Source organism: Gordionus sp. m RMFG-2023, chromosome 2 (assembly GCF_954871325.1).
Source record: "Gordionus sp. m RMFG-2023 chromosome 2, tfGorSpeb1-WG-v2, whole genome shotgun sequence".
Lineage (NCBI taxonomy): Eukaryota > Metazoa > Nematomorpha > Gordioida > Chordodea > Parachordodidae > Gordionus > Gordionus sp. m RMFG-2023.
In genome coordinates this window covers 8250170-8266830 of record NC_088776.1, presented here as the reverse complement: position 1 = coordinate 8266830, position 16661 = coordinate 8250170, and the positions used below count along the sequence as shown (strand labels likewise).

The window sequence follows — 16661 nt, the reverse complement described above, 5'->3', positions numbered from 1 at the left end:
TTAGCCAATAAGATTTTAAACAAAAAAATATTACGCAAGCCTTAAAATTCGTTACAAAGTGAAAAAACCTTTCTTCCATCTATGATTAAAACCTCCATGCTTGCGTTAAATCTTTTGACTAAAATATCGGGTTAGCCGATTAACATTCAAAGGTATAAAATCGCAAAACTGATTTTGTTTAAAAAGACATTTGTTTATTATTTATTCGTTCATATTCATATCTGACATTGTATAATATATTTGATACAAACATTTACATTAACATAATTTGTTCACTAAATTTAAAATAAAATCTTTATAACTAATTAAATAAAAAAATAATAAAAAACATAAAAATATATAGAAGCATTATCAAAAAATAGGTATTTAAAAAACGTACTTTATTGAAGTGATATAACTTTAAGCGGACTTGAACATCAATAAATTAGAATTTATACTATTAGCTGAATATAAAGGGATATAAGTTATAGCTCTATTTAGCATTTGCTATTATATAAATATTTTGTGTAGTCAAGAAAATGCAAATTTTTCTAAAAAATATAAATTGATAAATAATTTGAAAATTTTAAATATAAATAATTATCATACTCAATAAATACAGGTATTATAATATAATCAAAAGTTATAATTATATATATAGTAAATGCATTAGTTTTTAAATTTATAATCAATTTAAAAAGAAAAGATTACCAAATATGATGGAATGTAATCAAAACCATATTCAAAAAAACTATTATGCATATTAATGTCTAGGCTAACATCAAATTTATAAAATTGGGATTTAAAACAATTCATTAATAAGAGCCAAATGCATGAAAATAAGTGAGATGGGCAGGATATATTATAAATGTGTTTGGATATTACAAATAAATTCATCTTATTTTATATATTAATCGGTTATTAAACCATATATATGATGAAAGTATTTAATAATTCTATGTTTTTATTTATTGTTAATACTCACAATTGAAATATTAAAGGGAATTTTATTTATTTTTTTCCAAAAAAAAATTTAGTAGGTTTTTCTAATTTGGGAGATTGGTTTATTTCTAATTCCTCTCTGTTTATATCATTTTCATATTTGGCATGAGTGTCTCTAGCTTTTTTACTTAATACTTCATTATCATCTGTTTGGCTAGGTGTTTGATTATCTAACCCTTGAGATGGTGTTTTAGGTAGTATACGTCGTCTCAGCCATTGATGCTTGAGGGCTTGGGGTGGGGTAATTCTAGTTCTAGGATCCCAAGTTAAACATTTACGTAGAAAGTCTGCAAATAGCAGGTCTTTGCAACCCTTAAGGGCTGTGTTAAAGTCTTTACTTCCTGGTGGACCCCTGAGTTTTCCTCTTTTAGACCTCCCCCCTAATAATATAGTAGAACCATCTGCTGCTTGGCTAGTATTGCAATATCGGGGAAAGCCTTTAGAAGTAAAAAAATGTTTGGTTCTTTTTGATTTTTCTAGAACACGCTCAGGCGGTGCACCCAACACTTCAATTATAAGAGCTAGCTGATCAGTTTCACTCTCACCAGGGAAAATAGGGTAGCCAGTAAAGAGTTCAGCCAAAATACAGCCAAAACTCCACATATCTATAGCAACTGTATAAGGACATCCAAGAATTATTTCAGGGGCTCTGTAAAATCGAGATTGTATGTAAGTGTAAACAATTTCATTTTCAAAGCAACTTGATCCAAAATCAATTATCTTAATACCTGTTCGACCAGGTTGTTTCAGCAAAATATTTTCAGGTTTCATGTCACAATGAATTATTCTGTGAATAAATAACAAATCCAAGCATTGAAGAATAGAATATGCAAATTTACGAATAATTTGAAGACTAAAGCCCTGAAATTTATTTTTCTTTATGAGTTCATATAAATTATAACTAAGTAGCTCAAACATCATACACTGATGACTACGGAACATAAAATGATCAATTATATGAATAATATTGGAAGAATTATCTTTATCAAGTTTCTTTAAAAATTCTAAAATTTTAATTTCTTCTTGAACTTGTCTATGAAAACGTGGCTCATTTCTTACCATTTTCAAAGCTAAATATTGTGAAGACTTATGATCATAAACTTTGATGACACTCCCAAAACTTCCTTTTCCTATAACCTTTAATACTTCATAACGATATTCAATATGATCATGAACTACTGGTATATAGCTGCCGTTTTCATCATCATATCCTGAATTATTTTCTTTCCCTGTCATAATACCACCAATTTTATTTGCATTTTCACCAAGATAATAAATTTGACCATAATCTGTGATTTCAATATGTTCATAATGAGATAGTTTACTTTTGTATAATCTAAGAGCGGTGTTAGGACTAAGAAAGTTAGGTTCAGGACTAGACAAGTCAGAATTAGGACGTTCCCAATCTGGAGATTCATCAGGAGTGAGTTTATCCGACATTGATTATAGCAATAAATGCATTTCATAAACTCTAAATGAGTATTCTAATATTGCACTTATTTCATGTATTGTCCAGAATTTAAAAAACCATATTAATGTATTTCAAATCATCATTTGTTTTATTTTATCGAAATAAAGACTATTGTTTTCTACCATATGATTTACAAACTATCCTTATTTTTCTTTATCAATACGATTTTGAAATATATAAATTTAAAAAAATATATTTTTCCAAATATGTATTATTGGCTAAATTTAGATGATAATTATTAGGTGTACAATTAAAATTTATATAATATAAAAGCTATAAAAGTTTAATTTTTTTGTTGGCATGATGGATAAAAATAAATCTTTATCATCAACTCCATATTTGTTAGCAAACGACTTCCCTTATAAATATTCACTTATATTATAAAATATAGGTTAAAAATTACCCCATTAAAAACAATTATAGAATATAATAATTATAATGCTTATCTTCAGTTATAATTGACTAGGAAAGATGAAAATAATAATAATTAACAATGGACTTATTACAAAAAAATAAAAATAAATAGTTTAAATTGTGAAAGGATTTCCTAAATATATTTTTATAGTTGTATCAGCGATATGATACGCTCCCCAAAATACTGCCTTCTGCCTTAACGTGTGAAGTTGTGGTAACTTTTTACAAATGGGGTGCTAAAAGATGACAAATTATTTTTAAAAAAGGCAATTCAATCTCGGCGGTCTTATGTTGTTTGTCGGTCCAGTATATCAGTGAAGAAGCGTCCATAGAAGCAAGGGAAGCATTGATTCCCTTGAAATTTTTCTTACAAAATTTTTAAATAAACTTAATATAATCTTTGTACTATGCTAAATAAAGTAAACTGACTTCTTTAAAAAAATTAATATAATTTTTTATAACGTTTAAAGATTAATATAATTTTTATAACGTTAAAAAGATTAATATAATTTTTTTAACTTTAAAAAATTAATATTATTTTTACTACGTTAAAAAATTTACTATTATTTTTTACTACTTTAAAAAATTTACCATTATTTTTTACTACGTTAAAAAAATATACATTAGGGAAGCAAATTTAATATTTTATTTTTTAATAAATAAAGAGAAAATCACGCGATGGTATTGTGTAATTTTACTATTAAAAAATAAGCATTGAGAAAACAAATTAAAAAATGCTTATTTTTTTAATAAATAAAAGAGAAAGAAATTTTTTTATATAATATTTTTTTCCTTACTTTTTTAAAATAAAAAATTTTTCGTTTTTAAAATCCTTAATTAATGTTTAATAATTATAATTGTATTATTGAAAATTTATTAACATTATCATTTAGCTCAAGAAATTTCGATGCGAAAAAATTGATTATTAAGAAAGAAAGACCAAAACCAATTTTACAAAACTTAAAAAAAGAAATCCTTGCATCCGTAACTTTTCTATCGATAAATATGAAAAATATGAATGGCTCACTGGATGTGAATTTTCTAATTCTCTAATTCTCTATATTGTTGGTCATGCCTATTTTTTCCAAAGGAAAAATATATTTGGCATGATAAAGGATTTTCGGATATGAATAATTTTTCAAAGGCATTTAAAGGGCATGAAGAATCAACCGCTCATTTGCAGTCGATTTAATTAAAAACATTTGGCCAAAATTGGGCAAATATGATAGATTCGATGAGCAAAATATCAATTGAACAGCATAATTCTAAAGTCAAATCAAATAGAGAAATAATGAAAATATTGATCAACTATGTGTTTTCTTATAATTCAGGAGCTCGTATTCCGTGGTGATGATGAATTTTCTAATTCAGTAAATAGATGATATTATATTGAATTAATTTATTTGCTCGCGGAAGAAAATTTACTATTGAAACATCATTTAGAAATAGTACAGTTTTTATTGGACTATCAAGCGATATTGATTAATTCTATTTGATATGTATTACACCAAAATATATTAAATTCGTCGAATTGTTAGATATTAGTAAATTCTAAATAATTAAAATTTCCCAAAATATTTATTAGATAATTTAAACGGCACTTATTCTCAATTTTTCGACTTACACAAGCTGGAAACCGAATTAAAGATAGTGTTTCGGGATGTTGAATTTAGAAAGAAAAAGAATGTTAATGAAATACTTGAATTTTTAATATGCACCGATTTGATGAAAAGTTTAAAAGAGTTTTTAAATTATGCAAATTCATCTTAACTTTGGCTTCAACAACAGCAAGTGCAGAACTAGTTTTTCATCTTTAAGAAGAATCAAATCTTATTGCAGAAACAGGATGAGCCAAAATCGATTATCCAATCTATCTTTGATTTTGATTGAAAATAAATTATTAAAAAATTTAAAATCTAGCGATAACTTTTATAATGCAGTACTTGATCATTTTACTCAAAAACAAAGATGATTACCACTTATTTATAAATCTTAATGTTTTTATGGTTTGAGTTTGACTAAAATATATAAAAAAAATTTTTGATTGCTTAGTAGTGAACTTGACGCTTCGTCACTGATTTATATTCTACTATAATTATTTATAATATGTGAATGTACATGAATATTTAACACAAATGTAAAATATATCTCAAATGCTTTCTTTACCTTCATAACCAAAATTATTGAATGACCATAATTTAAAAGATTTTTTTAATCTTTATAATTTTCTTATCAAAAATTTAATATATTTTACCAATTCGTTCTTTGATTTTGCAATTTTTTAGAAATTAAAATGGTGTTGATTTAACAATACACATTAAATTAACTAGAAAGTAAGTCTTTTTTTAATACTAATAAATCAGAGCAAAAATAAATGCATATTAAACTTAAACAACCTAGGATCATCAAATACATAACAATATATAAACAATGATAATAGATAATTATAAATTGATTATATATCATATTTCATATTGTATAATATATTTTGATTTTTCACCATTTGTTGTTGCTTGAGATAAAGAAGGAAACGATATTAATAAAATGATTTAGGGACACAGGGAAAAAATATTTATTAAAAATAAGCCTTAAAGCTTCATAAAAATATGTATTTTAGAAGCGACCCAGGTTATATATTCGAATCATGTGGTTTTTGTATTCTGGGATTTAGTAAATAGGATAACCCTTCCTTTTACTCTTTTAATAAAAATACTTATATAACAAAAAACCAATAATATTATTCTATGAACTAAACTTTTCATTATTTCATAAACGTGGCCAGGATTTTGTTGTAAGAGAGGAAGGGGGGGGGGTTATTAGTTATATAATTAATCAGGGATCCAAACCAAAACAAATATTGGCTCGGGTTCGGAGCCTTTGGTTATGTTATATTTTATAAAAATAATTTTCGATTTGACTTTTTTTAAATAAAAATATCTTTTCATTAAATTTTATAGTCGCCATTTAAAAATTATTAAATTTTTCTCAGATTTCTTTTAACTTCTTGTTTATAGTAATATATTGTATACATTATTTTGGTAGATAAAGGCGGGATATGATGGGGTGTATATGGGAAAATAATTTAATCGCTTAAAATGGCATTTATGATACAAATTTTTGAAGGAAAGGGAATTTCCAACATGGCTATATGTCTATGCTTTATTTATTATTTTTTGCAGGAATTTGAACCCGTTTTTATTTGCAGGGGTTGAGTTACATCGGGTTCAATTTGTATTAAAAAAAGGGTAATCAGTTCAGGTTTAATTAGGGACAGACTAACTATGTTGTGGTCTCATTTTTATTGGGGATTCGATCTCGCTAACCTGCTGGTAAGCCATCGGGTTGCTTTTATATTGCCCTTGACCGAGTCTCCTTTAGTTTTCATTATTTCTTTATCTTTGAACAAATGAATATCTAAAATGGATTAAACGCTATATTACGGCCGTTAACCACATATCTTATTTTAAGAAATAGACATGCACATTTAAAATCATACTATTCATTAAAATTATATTATACATTTAAAATCATACGGATGTGATTACACATATAAAAATAATATTGGGGAGTGGTTAAGTTAAAAATAGAATACATTCCCCTTCCATTAAATATCAAAATCACATTCCAGTTATAGATGTATTCCTTCTTACCTATTTAATGAGTGCATTCATAACCATTTTCCAATTATATAGTATTTAATTACCTTAGTGCGTTTTTGACCATGTTATTTTTATTATTTGGGAAATTGATTATTGTGATATTTTATTATTAATGAACTAATTTATTATAATTTAACTATATCTTATATTTTTGTACATCAGTTTATATATCATTTACAAATCAATCTAAATATATCAATTAAGTCAAACACAATTAACAATATATTTTAATACAATTAATCATATTATCAATTGACTTTAATGTTAATTGATTCTATTATATCCATTCTCTCCTTTTTGAACTCTAAGGGTAAAATGTTTTCTTATCCGTTTTGGATAACGGCTAATTGTACTTTCGTTCTCTACTGCGGGTTGATCCTGTCAATTTCAATCTTTCATTTATGATGGTGTTTTTGATTATCGAGTCTTGTATCGGATTAATGTCTTTTGTTATCGAGTTTTGTATAAGATCAATTTCATTCATTAATGGTAGTTTCTACTTCTTTTCCTTCCTCCCTATTTTAAAATTGGGATCCTATATTTTAAATGATTAATATGTTTTTTCCATAAACCTAATTTCATCTTAGCTAAAAATTTCATTGGTCCTGTTCTTTAACAATGATACCTGGTATCCAAATATTTTTTTCAAAATCTTATGCATATATTTTCTCATTTATATTTAAAAAACCTGGTAACTGGGGTATGGAAGAGGATAAATTGGTTTTATTAATTTTAAGGGTCCTATGGGTTGAAATTTAAGCATAATTGAACTTGGTAATTATTTTGAGGTTATTTGTGGCATATTTTGATAAGTAAGCAAAAAATCTTGTATTTTATTAGAATCATTATTTTTTTTAAAGTTTGTACAAACCGCTCCACTTTTTCGTTGGTTCTAAGGTGGTACGGAGCATTATATACATTTCTAATTGATAATTATTGGCAAAATATACTGAATTCTCTACTTAAATGGGGGCCCATTATCCATATTAATAGTATTGGCTAACCGAAAATAACAAAAAGTCTTAACAATATTTTTCTAACTTCAGTAAAATTATTTGTTGACAGTTTTTGTATTTCAGGATATTTACTAAAACCATCCATATTACTAGATATATATATCTCCTTTAATTGGTTCGAAATTTATACTCCTGGTTTTAGTTTGTTAAATTACTTAACTTTGACTATCTCTATTGTGGCTTAGTTAAGCTTTTAGCCTAAAAATTGAATCAATCTTCTTGATTATAATATTTTTGGATAAAAGTATGGTCTTCAGTTGACTAAAGTTAGGTAGTTTAACAACACTATCTGGTTTATTTGCGGAGGGCCATTTTCCAATGATCATTTTATCGCCAGGATTATTTGTTGACATAATTCACAAATCTTCCCATGTAATTCGATATCTTCGTTAATATTCAGCTACCAAACATTCTCTTATGCCAATAATTTTGCTTCAGTATAACCCTGATGCCCCATATGTAAAAAAGGCTAAATATTTACCTGTAATATTTTTGGAATTATGGTTCTTAATTCCTATAATATTCACCTTGCCTACATCGTGAGTTCATTTCGGGGCTGGAAAATCGGTTTTAGATTTTCCTCTAATATCTACGGCCACCAAGTTGCAATGTAACGTAAAACCTTTGATAATACTGGGTCATTTCTTATCTGTGATTTTATATCTAACGCTGAAATAAATTGTGGAGCATCCAATACTATTAAATTAATATCTAACACTTCCCAAAGTAGATAGTTTACCGTCAATTGGGAACCGGGGGAGCATATCCTCATTACCATTTTTTTTTCGTCCCTCGAAGTTGCAGTTCTTAATAATAATTTGCTAAGTAATGACAATCGTACTAATCTTCATGACATATCTGTTATCCTTTTATGTGTATTAAGTAACGATATAAGTGGTTTATCATCAGTGATTATAGTAAAATGTTTGCCAATTATTTTATTGCTAAAACATCACGCTCTATCTGACTGTAATTTCTTTAGGCTTACTGTTCGAGAAGCAAATCCAATCGGTTTTTGGTGCTTCTGATATTAATTTTTTAAATTTATTAATTACTTTTGTTTCATTATTTGTCCATTTCCATGGCACATTTTTTTTTAAAGCCTATATAACGGAGAGGGAATAGTCGAAAAATTGTTTATAAAATTTTGATAATAATTAATTATATCGATAAAAGCTTGTAATACTTTATTGCATTGACATTCGTATTTGTTGTTGTGATTTCCTCTTTGCTAATGGTATGATATAGGAATTTAATATTTTCTTTAAAAAAATTAGCATTTTTTAAGATTTAATTTCATGCCGTTTATTTCTAAAGTCTTTAATACATTTATCAAATTTTTCTTATGAATCTTAATTGATTTCCAAGTTATTAATATTCCTTCCAAATAAACAGCTACCCCAGGTAGTCCTTTTAATAACGAATCCATTGCTTATGAAAAATGGCGGACGTTGAGGATGCTCCAAACGGAAGTCGTGTGAAGTGATACAATACACGAGATGTGTTGATCACCAACAGCCTTTTTGCCTTCTCATCTAGTGCAATTGAAAATGCGCTTCTGATAAATCTAATAGTGGATATTTGGATCCATTACCTAGTGTGGCTAATAATTCGTTAATTCTGGGTATAGGATATTTATCATTCAAAATATTCGCATTAACCGTCTGTCGAAAATCACCGCAAATTTGTGAGGATCCATTTTTTCAGTACAGGCACAATCAGAATATTTTAGTATTTTAGTTTTCCTAATGGATTCCAGTTTTTGTAATTCCGTTTCTAGTTTTGTCATCCACGCAAATGGTATCGGTCTGCTTTTAAGACATTGAAAGTTGGGGTTGAGTTTTACCGATAAACTTGCTTTAAACTCTTTCAATAAACCTAATTTCATAGTAAATTATGATGAAAATTTATGTTCAATATTATCCCACCAAACCTCATTAACTGTATTATACATCTCTTTAAAATCACAAGTATTCGTTTTTATCCTTAATTTATTTATATATTCTGCAATCGTATCTCCTTCTTGTTCCGTTTTAAAATAATATCTCCCTAACATAAAATTAGTTTTCTTCGAGTAATTATTTTTCAAAAGTTTAATTATATCATCTTATGATATTTCGGCTAATGTCATTGGTAAACACGAAGTAAATATTTTTGAATAAACGTCTAATCCAATATTTCCTAATAAAAATGATTTTTTGTCCTCTTTCCTGTTGACTGCGCCATTGTGATATTTTATTATTAGTAAAATATTTATTATAATTTAATCTTATATTTTTGTACATCAGTTTATATATCTTTTACAAATCAATCTAAATACATCAATTAATCATCATATACAATTAACAATATATTTGAATACAATTAATCATATTAACAATTGCCTTTAAGGTTAATTGATTCTATTAAAATTATGAAAGCACGTATTAAATAGGTAGGAAAGAATACATCTATAACTGGAGTGTGTCTTAGCAAATTTTCTATTAAATTTAATTTTTTTAAATATTTGTAATTATTTTTTAAAAGTTAAAATTAGATCTTAAATAAATATCTTTCTTTTCCTCAATTCTAAATTTAAAGATACATGTTATTGTTAATAAAATTTATTATACATAATAATTGTGCCGTTTTTAAACAGTTCAATGAATAAGATGCAACAAATAAGGTAGTTAATAATGAAAATACATGAGAATATTTAGTCTCATTTTAAAATATTACTTTAAAAATGTGTTATATCTTTAACTTAGAGCTAGCTTTAACAATTCAATAGATGTTAGGCAGAGCCAAAATTTTGTTAAGGTCAGGGGGTGGGGTGGCTATTATGTGAGGTTTTCCCGCAAACACTTTATTGAACGCGGCGTAGCCACGGGGATTAAGGTTTGATCCCCATAGACCAAAAAAAAAATGCAAATTACATGTGAAAAAGGTTCGAAATATTTTTTATTCAAATAAATACTTTAATAAATATAATTTAATAGAAATGTAGTTTAATATGATTCTGACATTTAAAATTATCTGTTGTGGAAGGATATTATTTTACTATAGATTTTATATTAATTATTCAATCTAAAGTTATTTCTTAAGGGAGTCTTTAATAATATTTTTTTAAATTATTATTTGATATCAATGATAGTTGTTCTAAAAAATATATCTGTTATTTCTTAGCGAATATATGTATCTAAAATAATAATACAAAAGTTAGCGCTAAGCTACATTTGTTTATATTTTTGTAATAATACCATCATTAAATTACAACCATAATGCATTTAGTTTATTTTCTGCTACATCACTTTCAATAAAATAATTAGTTAAAGATAAATATAAAATATGGTAGTAATACTACTAATTATTCAAAATTTTATTAAATATTATGACGATCACCAAAAAGGTTAAGATAGTAGTTTACTATTTTATTAAATTTATTTGTCCGCAAAATTTCAAAACAAACTAAATTTATAATATGGGTTTTTATTTTATACTTTTGTAATCAATGTTTGAAAAAATCTATTGGTTAATATTCTATTAAAAACTTAACATTTGCCAAATAGCAAAAAACATGGTCAGGTGGGAGATCCAACTTAAGGAAATTTATATTTAACTAGTAGATAACCTGTCAAAAATGACGGCGATTGAGAATTTTCTTAGTTTTTTTACGATAGATGTTACCTTTTGTTTAAAAACCATATCTAATGTTTATTCTTATTACCCAGCTCCGCCCTCCCTTTCAGGCCTAGTCCAACCCAATAAGGCTAAGATACTATTAAAATATATTTAAATTAGCTTTTACTTGAGACCTAAATCAAAATTCTTTGTTAAAATATTATTGATTACCTATGGCTAATATTTAATTTGAAAAATCCCAAGCCAGGTCCAAGTTCACAATAATTTCGAAAATATTTCCCTAAGCCCGGTCTAAGACTATAATAACTTTGGTAGTTCGGAACTAAAATTTTTAAAAATCAATGCATTTAAAAGTGCAATCAGAATCAGAGATCCTAATGGTACTTAGTTTTTTAATCAGGTCCGGCCTGCAAAAAATTTTTTTTTAGGCCAATGTCTGGCCCATAGTATTAAAAAACCCAGTGTTCAAGACCTTAATAATCTTAAAAAAATTTTCTCAACCCTGGTCCAACCCATAATAATTTTAAAAGATATTTCCCAAGCCCGTCCCATAATTTATGAAAGATTTTCCCAAGCTAGGTCTAAGTCCACATTAATTTTGAGGAATATTTTATAAGTCCAGCTCAACCCATAATAATTCTGAAAATTTTTTCTCAAGTCCGGAAATAGTTAAATTTCCAATTAATTTAACATCAAATGAAGGGTTCTCATTCACCAGTTATTCTACGGGTTAGCTCTTAGTATACAAAACACCTGAATAGGTAATAAGGAAAACTGGGAAACCCCGTGCAAACCCCTTAATAGATAATCATGACAAAATCAGGTCTGTTTTAATATTTTTTAGAAGAAATAACAAATCTTATCTCGTATTATTGGAGATAACACAAAATCTACTGGATTAATTCTACAGACAAAATTGTTATTTATAATGCTGAATGATTAATGTTTGCATCATTATTTGTTATCATGAAATAAAAATAATAATATTTTATCCTGTAAAAAAAATTGATGTTGATTTCTAGCCGTATTTAATATCTAGTCGATATATGGATTTTATTCATGTTTTTATATATAAAAAGATGATTCTTATACTTTTTTTGAACTATGATCAACAAAATTATATCTAGAAAATAAATTGTTGCTTATTACATTGTCTTATTTTTGTTTTTCAGATGAATTGAGTGTATATTTTGCCGTTCCGAAATTATTTATCAAATGATTTAATAAGGGCCATATCTTTCTGTTAAGAAACAAAAAATGGTATTTATTTAAATTACAAAAATGCCATTCAATATTAATGATAATTACAAAACCTCATGCCTGCGTCAAATGAAAATCACACGTTGATTCAAAGGGTAGACATGGCTTAAATTGCATTTTTAGTCAAGGGCGACATCAACGCCCCTCAGCTGTAAACCATATAATAAATAGAAGCTTAACAGCTGCACACATTCCTAACAATCTCGAACCATCAAATTTATCTCAAGTAGATGGTTTAAGACCTGATGGTATGACAACCATACCTTGGGCCCTCGGCAAATCACTCATATGGGACTACACGTGTGTTTCATCATTCCCTTCAAACATAAATTTCAATTTAATAACACAGGCTGAAATTAAAAAGATAAACAAATACAAAAATTTTAAAAACTTTTTATTCACTCCAGTTGTGACTTCTACTAACGGGCATTTTCGCCTTCAACATTTTTGTTTTTAAAAAATCTTGCTAATAAAATACGACTTTTCACAAATGAACCAAGAGAATTCCTTTTTATTCGACAAAAAATTCAAATAGAAATTTTTAGACACAATTATGGTTCCTTTTTGGGGACTCAATTATAGAATTTTATTTTTAAATATATAATTATAATTTAGAAAATATAATTGAATATTTAATTAATGTTTACATATAATTAATAAAATAAAATAATTACCCTTAAAAAAAATAAATTTACATTTATATTTTTTAAGAAATTTGTTTTTCTTGTCAATCCATATAAATTTAGGTTAATTTTTTTTAAAAATGAAAAGGATTAATTATTATTTTGTATATCTGTTAAAATTTAGCGCAAACCCTTTTTACATTTTAATTTTTACTGAAAAAGCGATAAACTAAATCTGGGCGGTCGTTTGCAGTCATAAGGAAATAATTTCATCCCATTTATTGCTGGTGAAAATTAATAAATAATGAATGAAGCAGCGTACAATTGTCATTGCATCTAGATAAAGCTGTTGCATATACCTTGTGCCACCGATAAAAAAAGAAGGCAAAATGATTCTTCTACCAATAATGTCAGCATTTATATCCTCTCTAAAATAGCATCATGAATGCCTTGATAGAGTCCTGAGCGTAATTTGGCCTGATTATTACTCATAAAATTTAATCGAAGCGTTTCCTGTTTGGCAATCCTCTATAAATTGGTGCAAAAGATGTTTGGATCTTAGAATAATATTCTCAACATCCTGTCTGTTCATAAAGCGATAGGATAGTACTCTCTGCAGGTAACATATTTATTATTTGAGTTTTTGGTATACAAAATCTCCTCTGGGAAAAAGAATGATATATTGCAAGGGATCGTATGAAGAGAGGAGCTCTCGTTAATACGTCTTAAAAGACCAGCTATAGTTGTTAGGATAATATATATGGGCTATATGATCACTGCCATCTCCAAGCAATAATACTTCTATTTCAGATGAGGTAGGATTATTGCGATAACGTATGTCAAAATTTGGAATAGATTTTAGGTTTAAAGATATGTTAGAAAAGTTATTAGTGATCATAGAAGCTACTCTCATAAATTGAGAAACAAAGGGGTTATAGCTGTGAATAATTTCTGATTTGTAGCTCATTTTTACTATCTTATATATATATATAATATATATAATTGGACAAATTTCCTTAATGTTGGTTAAGGGGACCCAATGCGATGGTGAGCCTGTCCATTAATTTGAAAGGTATGATTAACGGAGCGAGAATTGGATGAAGTGATATTTAACTCCTAGGAAATGATTAATAGTGCAGAATTAAATGCTCTTATATTTATTAAAAAGTAGGATGATAAACAATGCTCCCCATTATATAAACTTATTAAATTTTGCGGAAAAAGGCAAAATTTCGTTCCCATATATGCAACATGTAGAAAATTGAATTTTTTCATTTGAGCTTTTAGATAATTTTTCACCCTTCCACATTTTAGCATTGCATAAGGCGCATATGTCTGTCATGTTGCCGATATCTAACATAGGTGAGTGGTGGTCAACAAATATATGTCAAAATATGCACGGTAGATTGTGTTAGCGGTGATAGAAATATCATTTGGAGGTAACTGGGTAAATATAAAATATTAAATAAAAATAACAAAATAAACCTGCAGGGGGGACTTCTCTCAAACCGTCTCTAATTTTATTCGCCATCTACAAGATCATTGAGGCTGTTTTTTTCCTTAAAATAAAAGTTAAACTCTTTAATACAAAATTTAATTATAACATACTAATTCATTCTTTTTCTTCAATATTAACATTTTCAATATAAATATTTTAATTTTAACAAATAAAATTTACATATGACTGCATATTATAAACTAAAACCACAGGCTATATTAATGAAAATTTTAATTCAATCACGCATTAATATTATGAAGACAAATATGTAATAACTACTTTTTTAATATCATGTTTGGAATATCCACCCTATGAATTCTAGAATTTTGCTGTTAACCTTTGAGTCATTTATAAATTATATAAAAAATATATGGAAAATCTAATATAAATTAAATTAAGTTTAAAAGTTCATTAAAAAAAATGTCTTGAAATTCATAGAATAGGTATTCCAAACAGAATTGGAAACATCCGGAAAATCAGATTTTTAAATTTAAAAAAAACGCGTTCAAAAGATTTAAAGTTAAAAAAATAAGAAGCTAAAATATATATAATATAGGTCTTAGGAAGAATTTCTTTTAGATATGATTTTATAAAGTAGTTAAGTAGGGACGATATATTAAATAGTAGCTATAGCTCGCTATTGAGTTATTGCACCATTTATAATGAATAAAATTGAAAGCGAAAAAGATTTTTTAAAGTATTAGGAAAATAACATGATTTTATTTTTTTTAGCCCAAGGTCTGAGCTTCGACTGAGCGCGAAAAATAATTTTCCGAGTGCTTATTTAGGTTGGTTTACACGGTCCAAACCGGCCAGTGTAAATTTTCTACAGGGGTTTTGGCCCTCCCCAAAATAAGTGTATATGAAGGAAACGCTATAAATTTGTTAACAGCTTAAAAAACATTTTCAAAACTTCGGCCTGACCCATAAAAACTCAAAAATATTTTGGGCTGTCCAAACCTTTGTGCCATCTATGGGCAAAATCTTACTTGCTTAATTTTATCTTTATTTAGATAATATTCTAATTGGTAAAAAATTTGGATTTCTACAAAAAATAGAATAGAAAATATTTTACGAATCAAAATAGTATTAAATTTTTTTTAAAGAAAACCATAATTATTGCCTAAAGAGGAACAATATTTAAATTTAAAAAGAAATAAGAATTCAAGTGCTTGTATCTTGAATTTAAAAAAAAAGCGAGTGATAGACGCAAACTGCAGTTTGTGGTCAAAATTTATGTTGATAAAGGGTGACAAAAAAGGAAGTTAGTTTGGTCACTTATTTGTGAACTTTTATAGGCAGCCGTTTTAAAAAAATAAATATGAAAAAGTGAATAATTGATTAATCAGTCAGAAAATATTGAAAAATCATATAAATGGGGCATTTAATATTCAGTTACTACTCATATTTTCAATTTTACTCATATTTTCAAATTGCCTTTGAAACTATTTACAGGTAAAACAATTTAAAATAACAAATTTTTAAAAATTCCCAGCCGGACCATAAAATGTTCAAAAATGAAATATCCGCGCTTGATCAAATTTAATTAAAAAAACACCTCGTAAATAGGTATCCCTGAAAATAGATTTATTTATCTATCATGGTTATGAATAAAGAATTGGCGGGCATATCCCTTAAAAATGTTTTATCCCATTAAAAAATAAAATAATTAGCGAAGAGATAGGTACTTAATAGAAAATAATCAGAATCTATATATAAATATTAGCAATTCATGAAAAAGTGTTATTAGAACCAAATATTGAATAGCTATGCAGATAAATATTGTTTAATAATTTTAAAAAAAATGTGGCAGCGGTGGGATTCGAACCCACGCCTCCGAGGAGACTGGTGCCTTAAACCAGCGCCTTAGACCGCTCGGCCACGCTACCATTATAGCTAGTGTGTAATTATTTAATATATATATATTTGCAAACTTTTGATATGGAAGTTTCTATTTATAATTACAAATATTAGATAGATACACAAATAAATTGAATTTAAATCGCAAAAAATGATTTTAATAATAAAAAGAAAAAATAATAATAAACAATATTCTATCAATATAAATAAATATGCTAATAAGAGAGTGTTTATAAAAATTTATCAATATAATATAAT

The 16661-nt window shown here is 26.9% G+C and overlaps 1 protein-coding gene and 1 non-coding gene across 2 annotated transcripts; both read right to left on the bottom strand.

The window, feature by feature from the left end:
- Positions 1-765: 765 nt before the first annotated feature.
- On the bottom strand, positions 766-2563 carry LOC135925220 (dual specificity tyrosine-phosphorylation-regulated kinase 2-like). The gene has a single exon (XM_065460442.1). It carries the CDS (start codon positions 2419-2421, stop codon positions 991-993), a length of 1431 nt encoding a protein of 476 aa, XP_065316514.1. The 5' UTR covers positions 2422-2563; the 3' UTR covers positions 766-990.
- A 13787-nt stretch (positions 2564-16350) lies between these two features.
- Trnal-aag (transfer RNA leucine (anticodon AAG)) lies at positions 16351-16432 on the bottom strand. The gene has a single exon. It is a non-coding gene; the product is annotated as a tRNA-Leu (tRNA).
- Positions 16433-16661: the final 229 nt, after the last annotated feature.

Bases quoted from the DNA above. Each gene is read 5' to 3' on its own strand.
- LOC135925220 (XM_065460442.1), bottom strand. From the start codon at position 2,421: ATGTCGGATAAACTCACTCCTGATGAATCTCCAGATTGGGAACGTCCT.